The 11,384-nt window shown below is 37.9% G+C and overlaps 1 protein-coding gene across 1 annotated transcript in view; it reads left to right on the top strand.

The window, feature by feature from the left end:
• Positions 1–11,332: 11,332 nt before the first annotated feature.
• The window catches only part of LOC108727683 (leucine-rich repeat-containing protein 4B), a 2,567-nt gene continuing 2,515 nt past the window's right edge, over positions 11,333–11,384 (top strand). Inside the window, exon 1 of the mRNA XM_018455881.1 lies at positions 11,333–11,368. Coding sequence (XP_018311383.1) covers positions 11,333–11,368 — 36 coding nt within the window. The remainder of the gene's footprint in view (positions 11,369–11,384) is intronic.

Below are 11,384 nucleotides of genomic sequence, written 5' to 3'. Positions count from 1 at the left end.
TATGCATGACGATAGTTAAAATTTAAGAATTCGAAAGCCACCAGCCAATATGACTTAGGTTTTTGGATGTGAAAAGTACGGAACAATATGCGATACCAAAATATTTCATATTTGAGAGGAGAGAATCCTCTCTTAAATGGAATATTAATGGTGATAGAGAAGGCGGTTTAAAATGTATTTAGGGCTGTAATATCAGAAACTGTGAGCTTATCACGGGAAACTGTAGATAATAGATAAACAGTAATGAGTTAACTGCTGACACAAAAAAAAAGAAAATGAAATTGCTAACAATTGGACATTTAAACAGATTTGTATAGAATGTTGATCTGGACGAATGGTTGTTCATGCTCGCTGCCTTCAACCTTCGACCAATATACGTAATTTTTGTTCATAGCGACACCAAGTACATGGCTTAAGTTTGACGCAAATTCAAAGTACATTTTCGAGTTCAGATATATTCCGCGAGTCTCCATTTTCGTAGAGTACAATCGTAGCTCCACTAGTTAAATGTCAAGAAATAGATTCGCATTTTTGTGAAATCTAATGTAAATGAATATATGCGTTATCATACTCGCGAACTTAGCTTACCATGAGCTTTGCAGATTGTCTTGTGGTCTTACAAGATAATTCATTTCGCATATACGACTCTACGATTCTGGAAAATTTATACACTCTTGATCGCAAATGCCATAAATCTGACTCGTCAATGTAATATGAAAAAAGAAGTCCTAAGGTAAACATCATCGCTTTTGTTTATTGCGGATTTATAAGTTGCAAAACAATCATTCATCGAGGATTTATTGCAAAGCGAGTTTTTAGTTACAAAATGGTCGCAACCGAGTAATAAGTTGCAAAATAATCGCAATTGGGTGATGAGTTGCAAAATAATCGCAATCGGGTAAAGTTGCTAAATAATCACAACCGGGTCATAAGTTGCAAAGTGATCGCATTTGCGACTTATTACCCGGTTTGCAGACACGTACACGTGCATTCGTGATACCTGCACGATTGAATGAAAGAAGAGGGGTAAATTAATGTAGTATAATGAATCACGCAAAGATTATTGCATGAAACAGGAAGCAGTACTATAATTGGAATACGTCGAAATATGATGTACCAAATCGCGTCTTTCTATCTTACATTTCTATTTGCTTCCTCGATAGTCTTCGATTCGGAAAAATTTTTCTAACAACGTTGGCTACCGTCGTAACTGTACGGGCAGATAAATATCGAATGAGAAGTCAGTGTTGATATTGCAACAACTTTATTATCGATAATATCCACTAGTGATTACAATTGAATGATCTACTCACAACGCTGTCTTCTGTTTAACGGAGATAACGAAAGCAAAAATAATCTGCCAGATAATGATGGTGCCGTTAACCACACATAATATGAACAACCAGAGCAGACCGGAAGACCAGCAATTATATCTGCTACGATTTGATAATTTATTAGGTTCATTTTTGTGTCACTGTTGCAAAAATACTGTAACGAATTAAACTAACGTGCGATCTTGTTGATCAAATGATCTGTCGCCCACTGCATATTAATTTGATCAATCGGAATCGCATATGATTGCGTCATAGTCTAATATTACGGTCCCTCTTCATTTTTATTATCTACTTAATATATAAACAAAACGTAAATGGGTTCAATGTAATAACAGTCGTTTCGCCAAACAATTTAATCTGCGAAATGTTCCCATTTACAAACTACAAAAATCTGCTCTTATTCTATTAGCTTCTATTGTTTTGCTTATATGGCGATTCTTTGAAAATTTTTTTGGCAATATTACGTAGACTAAGAAGAAAATACTTAGTCTTACTGTGCTGTAATTGGAAACATCGATAGATCCATTTTATGGAGTCTATTTTGCGAAATGTATTTTATTCAACTTTCGAAAGAGTCAATTAGCTCGTGCTAATAAACAAGCATAAGGAATCTTTTCATTTTTTTTTATAAAAATTTTACAAACTATTTCTATATTCTAATCAAAATTATTTCCTACTTTTTAGTGATTTCATTATGATCGATGCACGATGTTCGTATATTTCAAAGACTTGTAAACAAAAACTCGTCCATTTATTGATATTAAAGTTCTATAAAATTGCATGCTGTACTTGACTCTTTCTAAAGAATGATGTTTATGCGAGGTATATAAACTTAGAAAAAAGTGGGCTTGAAAAATCCAAAAAAAAAAAGAACATTGATTAGCAATGTTATGTGAACAGACTGAAGAACGTGGTAATTTTATAATCTCTATTCTCTCTTGCAGCCGTACTTATATTACCGTTCTTATATTCCAAATTACAGACGAGTATCCTTTTTGCGAAAAAAAAATGCTGGAAAATAAGTTAATGCCCGTAACGCGTTTCGCAGCTGCAAGTTGCCAAAGTAATATTTTTTACTTTGGTATCTTTTACCACGTCTTCATGTCTGATTCATGAAATATATCCAAGTGCGGTTTTTAACCAATCTTGGATATATAACAAGGAGTGCCCTTGATATGAAAGTAAGCGAATGTAATTCGTACGACGTAGAAATACGATTTCGGAAGTAAATGTGTTAACATCCGGGTAACGTGCGAGAATTGCGGAGGACTCTCCAATTCCATCTGGGAGAGAGTAAATTCTACTTCTCAATGTCTACGATTTAAATCGTAAGTGTGAAGGGGAACATCTTGAGAACGAGCTCTCTTAACAGCATCTCGTAGATCTCGTACCTTCGCCTGAATTATTTCCATTGGTTAACCCAATGTGGCGAGCTGTGTGCAAGCACATTCCCAACAAACGAACCGAGAATCGATCGCATCGGAAGTTTAACATCTAAAACTGAACAATCCGCGTTCGAATAACATACGCAGCTCGATTAATGATATTGGAATTAGATCTCCAATATACGTGAAATATAAAAAAAAACCAAAAAAAAAGTATAATTCGTTCGAAATGTAAAACAATATCAGTTTATCAACTATCCATGCTTACCGTTTTGTTAAAGAACTCATTATTTATGTACACTTGTTTATCAAATTGCGAAACCAATCAACCAAATGGCATACCTGATAAACGGCTACTATAATGTGATACTATTTTGTTATTATTAATATTATTGCTACTATTATTAACGAGATATGAACCAAGATTTTTCGACAATATGTAACGGACATCGATTTATTTTGTGACGTTGAAATCTGAGTTTCGGTTATTCGTAAATTATACAAGCAGCATAAGATTGCGAAATTCCTCTTATATACCTTTGCTGAATTATATTTTATAATTGATACAATTAGGATTACATGATTAATGAAACAGAAAAGTGCGTCCCTAAATGAACGATACATGATAAAATGATTTCGCGATATTATGCAACTTGCATATCTATTTACAAATAACTCGTGACTCGTGCGTAATTGTGCGCGGATGAAATACTTTTCCTGTATTTCTGATTTTTATGTACATTTGTCAAGACAATTCTCGTTAGGTGTTATCGTTTTGGAAGCAATCCGTAAATGGTATAAAACAAAATTATTCAAAAAATTTTCTTGTTCTATGTAACGTTATCATTTTTCTTTCTCCAAATTGTAAAGATGGGTTTGCGCGTGACTATAAAACATTTTTTTTTATTTATCTTCGCGATTCTGTTAGCTCAAACCCATTCTAATGAGTCGTATGTCAATTTTGTTTCCTTGAAAGGACAGAACTGTCTCTTAATAAAAATTCTGTTTCAGTACACACGATACACGATCTTTTTTTTTCTACTTGTATAACCCGAGATACTTGATTGCGTCCGAAGCTTTTTTCCTCTTACGTAAAACGATCCCGTCTCGTGTGGTCTCAAGATTATTAGATAAACAGGGTGAATTTTCTATGTAACTTGAATTTTCAAGACTATGTTGTGAATCGCGTCCTGAAATTTGAAATTTTTTAACTACTGAGGCATTTTTTACCCAGAATTTTAATTAAAGCTGCTATTAAAAAGATCGTTTTTGTTTAAATTGTATTAATATATAGTCATTTACAAATTAACAAATGTATTTTATATATATATATAAATTATATATAAATTATATATATATATAAAAGAGAAGATTATTCTGTGCGAATATACAATATTTTGCCACTTACGAAGTTATTGTCGCGAAGTCTATGCATTTAGTCGTATTTCGAAACATCTGTGGACACTTATTGTTATAGTTCGCAATATATTTTGTAGGTATATCCGAGGATTATTGTAGCTAATGCACGTTTAAGCGGATTACGTCAAATGCGACGTTACATGGAGATATCGAAGTATCCTTATAATACGGCTCATATTAATTTATCGCTAGACGAAGTATGCATTTTCCTCTAATCACATTTAATACTATTTAATATTTAACGTTCAATACGATTTATTGGATAAATCGGTATACAATTTATCGGATAAATGTAATAAACGGTTGTCCTAAGACAAGAATATTGCTTTCGTTTCGATATTGATGTTACAATCGAAAAATTCAGTAAATTTATCGTGAAATGTAGCAAAAACATCGCTGACAGGGATATTTGTAATATCGTTAGCATCCTTCAAAATTTACATCAGTAAATTGAATGTAAACGACATGAGAATTATACACGAGAATAATAGTAAAAATAGTAAAAACTTTTAAAATTAATTTAAAAAATTAATTTTAAATTAATTGAAAATGTAATATACAAAAAATCATAAGTAGGATTCCCAATGTCGAACCGTCAGCAAAAGAAAAGAGTGCCATGAGAAAGATTCACAATCGAAAATGAAACACGATACTTCAATACCATCGGATAAGCATCCGTATTTCGATACTATTGCCGTTATCGTAAGCCTCTCCAACTCTCCATCCTCTGCGGCTCTTTCAAAGGAGGAGGAGGAGGATCTGCGGAGAGCAGAATCCATGTGAAGAACAAACCGACGTGGCTCGAAGAGTGGGCGGAGAAGAGGGCATAAGAATTATGCTGTCAGACCCTTGGCGCGATATAAACGCTAGGCCGCTATTGATTTTAAGTAGTTGCTTAAATAGCGTCGTTCGGCCGTGCCACCATGGCATCGTCGGATGCATCGCCCCCAAAAGAGAAGATGCGTTATCGCTTCTCTCTTTCTTCCTTATCTTCGCAACGCCTGCAAATCCACCTTCAGTGAAAACACTCGACATCACACGTTCTATATTTTCACATTCTCTAATCATATTTATTTCTCTGCGTCTCATTTTTATTTGTTACTTCAATTTTATTTCAGTTTTAGTACAGAAAATCGTTTAATGAATAATTTCCCAGATAGCATATAATATTTATGAAATATTTACAAAATATTTGCTAGATTTATTTTGAACATTTTGTAAATATTTTTATGGTTTTAAATTGCACAGATCATAAATATTTATTATAAATATAAAAATGTTTATCAATATGTAAATATTGTAGTAAATGCTATTAAAATTATTTAATAAGACATTATAATCCAAATAAAAAATATCTAGAATATTTATTTATATATTTATAATAAATATTATAAAATATTTATTCTATATTTTAACAATATCTCGAATAAAGTTTGTATAAAAAATATGTACAAAATATTTATATAATATTTAAAAAATAAATAATAAAATATTTATGAATAATTGATAATATTCGGTGCTGTCTGGGTTGTTATTATTATATGAAAGAAGAATATCATGCGATTATGTCCATTTGTGTCCATTTCTATCAATATGGATTAACTTTAATTTAGGTTTAATTTATTCTTTATCTTTTTCTAATTCTTAGAACTAGAAAAGTAAGTTGTAAGCCAAGATTAAAGTTAATCTATATAGAAACGGGCACTGATGCTATAAATGTTTCGAAGCATTTTTTGATTGGTCAATTAGTGAAATTCTTTTTTCCGATTAGTCAAGCAAATGAATCGCGCTCCAGATTTGTAATATTTGTATGTTTCTTTTTCTAATATTATTGCGAAGCCTGGAAAATGGCGGAAGCGGGATTTACTTTTACACCATCTAAAAAGGTGATGAGAATTTTCATATTATTGAATCTTATCGAAGTCCGATGCATTTATGTAAGGTGTATGTTGCTTTAAGATTTTCTCTGTTAAATTAATGAATAATTCATCACACTAATTAATTAAAAACGTATTATCAAAGAATACGGTTTTTATTTTAGCTATTTATTTTTCCTATCGGTCGATCAAGTTTCAAGAAGAACACCTATATTTTTGCATACCCATCTCCAGCTACGTTCTCTGGCTGGCGATTCAAATCGTTTATATCAATTTTACCGATATTTTTAAAACAAACAAAACAACAGGTCGATTCTATTTATTTTCATAAAGCATACAAAATGAAATGATGGGAAGAAAGCACAATTCTACGACCCTCTTCCGGACCGATTGTGAAAGATTTATTTTCTCGTCACTTTGAATCATCCCTTCTCTTTTTTCTTGAGAGAGGGGGGGGGAGGGAGAGAAGAAGAACACGTCGCAATTTTGCCGACAACGAACGGGCAGATATCGATTTGGACGGCCAATTAGGTCTAAGAGGTCCTCCAGGGAGAATTTGTACACGACATACTACGAATCACTTCTCCATCTCGTCCACCACCGCTAACGTGTTATTCTTCTCGCCGCATAACAAAATCCAGCCGTCCCTCTTTCTCCCTCTCTCTCTCCTCAGCCGAATCCCATCTTTCTATGGTCGTGGCTCTCTCATTTCCTGAATTATTTTTCCACGAGTCGTTTGCAGGGTCGAGACTCTGGAGACTCTGGGGGAGAAAAGAGCAAGGGGAAGGAAAAGAGAAAGAGAGATTCGTACGGTCGAGAGAGTCCGTATGCCATACACATCCCTCCGGCTCGAATATATAGGCGACGACAATGCGACGATAGCGGCGGAGAAGGATACAAGGATGCTACGTGGAAGAAAACGGCGGTATAAAGAAACGAGAAATACTCTGACCCGTATTCCTCCGCTTCTATCTTCGCCGCCACATTTAGCGCACTAAGCGTGGCCATCGGAGTGTGTGGGGCTTTAGAACCGATCCCCGGGACGTCCGTTAACTCCAGATTGGGGATGTGTTACCCAAGTCTGGAGATACGAAAGAATGGGAATGTTTTCAATTATGGTGAATTATGATGAATAAAATATCTATCTCTCTGCTACTTCTTCTGTAAATTCATCACGGAAAATACTATATCTTTCACAGCTTCTAAGATCAAGTGAATTCCCAGCAACAACAGTTCAACGATCTCTTCCGTTTCTTTCTAAATATCGAACGTAAAGACAGACAGAGAAAGAGGGAGAGAGAGAGAGAGAGAGAGAGAGAGAGAGAGACAATTGAACTATCGTTAAAATTTGAACTTTCGATGTCCTAAGGAAGCGTTTATTTGTACGGTACGAGAATTGGGCAAGCACGCGTTTAGCACCGAGTATGCGACCGGAATAAGGGATCTTAGGAGACCACGAATCTCGCTCGCCACGCGAGCGGAATTCCACGATGGAATTCTGTAGCCGATATCGCAGTCGGGCCGACGGCGACACCGGGCGCCAGGACCGCCCGCCCTCTCCACCCCGTAATCTGGCAGTGCATTTAACCACTTTGCGAAATAGCCGTATATCTCCTCGCTGTGACGTAGCATTCGATATGTCGAGAGTGCGGGATTCGGCGGTGAGATCGGCAGAACGGAGTGGCGAGGTAGTGGAGAACGGGGGGAGAAAGTTCCCGAGGATAAAGAGACGCGAAGCACCGAGGTTCTCGTGACGGGGATGAGGGAATCCGGGTTGGGGAGGGGAGGGGGTGAGTATAGCGACGACTACGATATGCGCGCGCCCCCGTCATACCCGTTTAGGGATAGAAGGTGGTCCCCCGCCCCGCAACCAGGGTGGGGTTGCCCGACTGTTGGTAGGGGGTAGAAATGCTCCCGATTCGACTCGGTGTGTAGGGCGCACGAGCCGACTATTGCCGCTGGGGGTTGGAAGTGGGGATTTGTTACAGGGAGAGTATCCATAGACAGCATAAGGGAGAGAGGAGACAGGGTGGAAATAAGACAGACAGAGAGAAAGAGAGAGAGAGGGAGAGAGAGAGAATGAAAGAGAGAGAGAGTGGATGTCGGGACATTGGAGAACGTACGCGCGCGATTGCAAGGTTCGAGGGGTGGTGTAGACTCGAATCACGATGGTCATGTGTGTGTGTTTTGTGTGTGTATATACGGGGTGTCATAAAAAATTCAAACTAATGCGTTCTCTAATGATTTTTTAGATTATTTAGTCTTGGTGAAAACTTCATTAGAGACTTCGTTATTTTTCTTCACGTTTATTAAACGTCGTAATATTGAGTCGTCAAAAAAATTCTGCTATTCTGATCTGTTAAAACTTCTGAAGTTTCTCTAAAGCTTTTAAAGTTAAACAGTTCGAACTTTACCTATTCAAACAGAGAATTCATTTCGATATCGAGCTATTTGTTACTATCTCTCAAGTTCTTTCCGATCACCCTGTAGCGAGCGTGGAAGAAGGGTGCGCCCTACTTCGCGTCGGCATTTTCCCTCCCGAGCGGCCCAGCGTGTGCAACGGGGTGAGGGGGGGTGCCAAAGGGTGCGAGGGGATGTTAGCAGAGCACGGACGGAGAGAGATGGAGAAAGGACGACGCGAGATGAAGATACGAGGAGAGGAAAGCTGTGCGAGAGGGTGTCTCTCTGTTTCGCAGCCGGGGGTTTCGCAGTCTCGCATTTCAACAACGACGACGCCGAACGTCGCTGGTGTCGCCGTCGCCGTTTTTTCCCTCGAGTAAGGGAACGCGCGCGCGCGTAAATGTGATAGATAGAAACGTAAAGGAAAAAAGGAGAGGAAGAGAAAGAGAAAGAGAAAGACGTTGACAGATATAGCATAGCGAGTAGGCGAAAGAGAAAAAGAGGATGACGGAGACAGAGATAAGGGGTACACAGTGTACCAGAGATAAGGGGTACACAGTGTTGCCAGACGTACGACTATAGTCGTACCTGTACGACTATTTCATTTTTTGTACGACATACGACCAGCAAAGGGTGTCGTACGTCGTTTTGTACCACTATTTAATCTTTTATGACTATTTGTACTACTATTCAATACATCCATGCAATATTTTCAGAAAAAAAAGTAAACCGTGAGTACATTTTATATTAAGTGTAATTAGTGTAGGAATTATAGTAAACTCAGCCAATCAGACGCTGTCATTGACCTAGTGAGTTTGTCTAATTGATTTCTATACACTAGTTAAACTCCAAAAGAGATTTAGGGTACGTTTCCACTGAGCGCACAAATTTGATTGGTTCTTATCTTTGCTTCCAACAAATCATATTTCTTGTTGAAAAGCACTCATAAAGTGTGTTTTATTTGGCGCTAAATACATTTAAATGCTTTCAATATGCTTTTTATATCTATATAGAAAAAGAAAAACTAAAAGTTTACGACATATCATTATAGACAGCCAGTTATATATACGTAATAAAAGCCAGTTACATAGAGTGCAATAAATACGATTTATAGACAAAGTGTTTATAAATTTTAGAAACGTAATGGATTAGTTATTTTTAATGAACGATTTCTTCTAATGCCTAATTTTTTTCACTTCTGGATAAGTTGCGGATAACTTTATCCAGGAGATATCTCCATTGTATTCCGGAAGAAATTTCCTGGATAAAGTGTGTTTAGATGTGAAAAAATTGGGCATAATTGAGTTAATAAACACATCTCTTGATGCCTTATGCCTACCACATTCGAATGTAGATTGCGAATGAATTTTTAGTCGGGTAATAATGTGAATTGAAAAATAGATTATTTTTAATATAATTTCAATATTTTTTTGAATGATAATTACTTAAATTTTATTTCAATTTACTTTACAGATCAATTTAATAAAAACGAAATATAGAAATAAGTTAAAAATTGAAACCATCAGCGGATCAATATTAGCAACAGAATGTATAAAGCGATCGTGCGCGCAAGAAGAAAACTCTAACTGCGTTACATTTCAGCCAACAGATAAAATGACAACAAACATCTTATATCCAAAAAAGAAAAATAAAAATTAAATAGAAGAGGATGATAGTAGCGAAACAGAAATTAATTTATAAAGGCATAAAAAATATATATATATACGAATAAATTAATTTTTCTCATTATAAAAATGTATTAATAATTTTTTTACTTTATTCAAATCTACATCACTGTTGCTCGAGTCGCTAAAAAAAAGCGTGCGACTATTTGTAGTACTATTTAGACATATGGTGCGACATAAATACTACTATTTCTTTAAGTTGGTACTACACTTCCTTCTCTGGCATCTGGCAACACTGGGTACACTTCGCGGGGAGACATTCGTGAACCCTCGTACGTTGGCCCCCGCACAACGAGAGCAACGTTACGCTCGGGTAGCACGACGGGGCACCTCGTGAGAATTCGGGTATCAGGGGTGCTTCCGTAGTAGCGGCGGCGGACGGTGATGTGAGTGGTAGCGGTGGTGGCCTGGTGGTAGCGGTGGTGGTGTCGTCGCTGGTGGTAGTGGTGCGGTTACAGTCGATACGGCGTGGCGGAGGCGTCGAGGTGCTTCTCGTCGGCGACGACGCGAGTGGTGCACGTTGATGGACATAGATTTACGTAAGAACGACGACGACAACGACGACGACAACGATGACGAGGGCTTGTCCGCCTTGCTTGTCTGTCTAGTAGTGACGTCGTATGTGCTGGTCGCGTGTGCGCACGTGTGACGCCGCCAATGGATACTCGACGAAGTGGCTGATCGAAAATCCGAAGGGACGTCCTCGGTGGTTTGGGCTCGTCGAACGGAGCCGCGCGCTGCGCGGAGAGCGAGGGCGAAGGAACGTAACGAGTACGTGAACACCGTAAGGATAAGGAGTGCTGGGGAAGGATTTGCGAATGGACGAAACGGGTCCGTTCAATTTCGTTTCCCCTTGTAGTTCGCTACGGTGCGCAGGGAGGATTCTGGAGCGGGCGTATAAATTTCATGGTGTATGAAAGGAGCAGCAGACAGTAAAAGGGGAATCGAAAGGAAGAGAACGGTAAGGAGGAAGGAAGGAAGGTGCAGAGAGAGGAAGAAAGGAAGGAATACAAGTACGAGAAGACGGAAAGGAGGAGGATGGGCGTAAGATCGTTCCCGAGAGGCTTCCCTGTGCGGAAGACGCTTCTCGGCCGTCGTTGAAACGACGTGCGCGAATCCCGAGTGTCGTCGGGAAAGCAAGGTACAGAAAGAGAGAGAAAGAGAAAAAGAAGAGTCGAATCGAGTCGTGGGACGACCAAAGTTCGCTACGACGACGACAATAACGATCCGTCATGGGGGTTTCGGTGTTTCTATTGTACGCGGTGACGGTACTCGGTGTGGCAG

The sequence above is a fragment of the Mycetomoellerius zeteki genome, unplaced genomic scaffold (assembly GCF_001594055.1).
Source record: "Mycetomoellerius zeteki isolate Tzet28-1 unplaced genomic scaffold, Tzet1.0 scaffold52, whole genome shotgun sequence".
NCBI classification, from domain to species: Eukaryota; Metazoa; Arthropoda; class Insecta; order Hymenoptera; family Formicidae; genus Mycetomoellerius; species Mycetomoellerius zeteki.
The sequence above is the reverse complement of the archived record's forward strand: the minus strand, read 5'-3'. Positions and strand labels throughout refer to the sequence as shown.